The sequence below is a fragment of the Panthera pardus genome, unplaced genomic scaffold, assembly GCF_024362965.1.
Source record: "Panthera pardus isolate Hobbes unplaced genomic scaffold, ASM2436296v1 HiC_scaffold_173, whole genome shotgun sequence".
Lineage (NCBI taxonomy): Eukaryota > Metazoa > Chordata > Mammalia > Carnivora > Felidae > Panthera > Panthera pardus.
Genome location: NW_026526736.1, coordinates 15306 through 17500, shown reverse-complemented (window position 1 = coordinate 17500; position 2195 = coordinate 15306). Strand labels below are relative to the sequence as shown.

Below are 2195 nucleotides of genomic sequence, written 5' to 3'. Positions count from 1 at the left end.
GATGGTAATGATGATAGTGATGGTGATGATGATGCTGGCGGTGGTGATGATGATGTTGGTGGCAATGATGATGGTGGTGGTGATGGTGACGGTGATGGTGGTGGTGGTCATGATGGTGGTGATGGTGATGATGATGGTGGTGATCCTGATGGTGATGGTGGTAATGATGACGATGCTGGTGGCGGTGATGGTGATGATGATGATGGTGATGATGATGGTGGTGATGATTCTGGTGATGTTGATGATGATGGTGGTGATCATGATGGTGGTGATGGTTGCAATGGTGATGATGGTGATGATGGTGGTGGTGATGATGATGGAGGTGATCCTCATGGTGATGGTGGTGATGATGATGGTGGTGATGATGATGATGATGGTGGTGGCGATGAGGATGGTGGTGATCCTGATGGTGGTGGTGGTGATGATGATGGTGGTAATGGTGATGATGATGGTGTTGGCGATGATGGTGGTGGTGGTGGTGATGGTGATGATGATGGTGGTGGCGATGATGATGGTGATGGTGATGATGGTGATGGCGGTGATGATGATAGTGGTGGTGGTGATGATGATGGGGACGGTGATGGTGGTGATGATGGTGATGATGGTGATTATTATTATCATGATTTTGCTATTATTTTCTTTCTGCCTGGAAAATATCAAGATTTAATTCCTTGGGTCCTTCTCACTCAGCTTATGAAAGTCAAGCCTCCTGGGCCATTGCTTATTCTTTGGACTCAAATTCCCTTACAGATCTGGGGGCAGCGAGGCAAAAATACCCAGGCATTCTCTATTCCTTTCCAAGCTTTTATAGTCTGATATCACTGAATCTGCTAGATTCAGCCATGCCTGAAGCCAACACTCCCCTCCATTGCACTCATCACCACTAGGCATGCTATATAATTCCTCCATTGCATTTATCACCACTAGACATGCTATGTACTTCATGAACTTTGTACATTGTATGACTTTCCCACCAGAATGTAAGTTTCATGAGGAAAGGGCTTTGGTCTGTTTTGTTCACTACACTATCAGTAGTGCTCAGAGCAGTGCCTAACACATAGTAGGCACTCAACAAAGATTTGCTGGTGGAATCAATGAATGGATAACTTAAGCAAAAACATTGAAACTATTGGAATTGTATGAGGCAGCTGCTAAAATCTATGGAAAAGCCAAATCACTTTATCTCAGAAAACACAGAACTGAGACTAAAGTATTGTCTTCTGGAATCTCTGCAATGAGTGGACTTTGAACATTTCCAATCCTTGAGGCATGAGAAGGAATGGTGGACAAGCCACCTTTTGGTCAAAGGAGGACACGGCACCATAATTGGGTATCTCACCAAGCGTAAGTACTGTACTTACCTGTCTCTGGAAGAGTGCATTCAGCTGCAAGATATCAAATGTCTTTCAAGAGTGGCTTCTGTTAGAGAATGAGATAAGCTACAAACTAAGAGGAAATACTGCAAAAGGCACATCTGATAAAGGACTACTATCCACAATATACAAAGAACTCCTGAAATTCAACAATAAGAAAAAGAGATACTCATTTTAAAAATGGGCAAAAGACCTTAATGGACACCTCACCAAAGAAAATATACAGATGGCAAATTTGCATATGAAAATGGTCTCCACCTTATACACACAAGGAAATGCAAATTAAACAATGAGACACTACTGAACACCTATTAGAATGCCCCAGATCCAGAACACCAATGTCACTAAATGTGGGCGCGGATGTGGAGACAGGAACTCTCGTTCATGGCTGGTGGGAACACAAAATGGTGCAGTCACTTTGGAGGACAACTTGCAGTTTCTTACAAAACTAAACATAGTCTTATCGTATGATCTGGCAACTGCACTCCTTGATATTTACCAAAAGGAATTGAAAACTTATGCCCACACAAAAACTTGAATGGGGGGATGTTTCTAGCAGCTTTACTCATAATTGCCCAAACTTGGAGGCAACGAAGATGTCCTTCAGTAGGTGAAGGGATAAATAAACTGTGGTCCATCCAGACCATGGGATATTAGTCAGTGCTGAAAAGAAATGAGCTATCAAGTCATGAAAAGACTGGAGGACCTTTAGATGCATATAATTAAGTGAAATAAGCCAATGTGAAAAGACTACATACTGTGTGATACCAGCTTTATGACATTCTGGGAAAGACAAACATACAGAGGAAAGATCAGTGGTTG

General features: G+C 42.5%; 1 protein-coding gene across 2 annotated transcripts in view; it reads right to left on the bottom strand.

The window, feature by feature from the left end:
* LOC128777978 (uncharacterized) overlaps positions 1-1545 on the bottom strand; it is an 8417-nt gene extending 6872 nt beyond the window's left edge. For both annotated transcript variants that reach the window (XM_053905423.1, XM_053905424.1), the window contains exons 1-2: positions 1362-1545; positions 1-646 (exon numbers count right to left, since the gene is read on the bottom strand). The exon at positions 1-646 is cut by the window's left edge. In XM_053905423.1, coding sequence (XP_053761398.1) covers positions 1-646; positions 1362-1381 — 666 coding nt within the window. In that variant the 5' untranslated portion in view covers positions 1382-1545. The remainder of the gene's footprint in view (positions 647-1361) is intronic.
* Between the last annotated feature and the right edge of the window lie 650 nt (positions 1546-2195).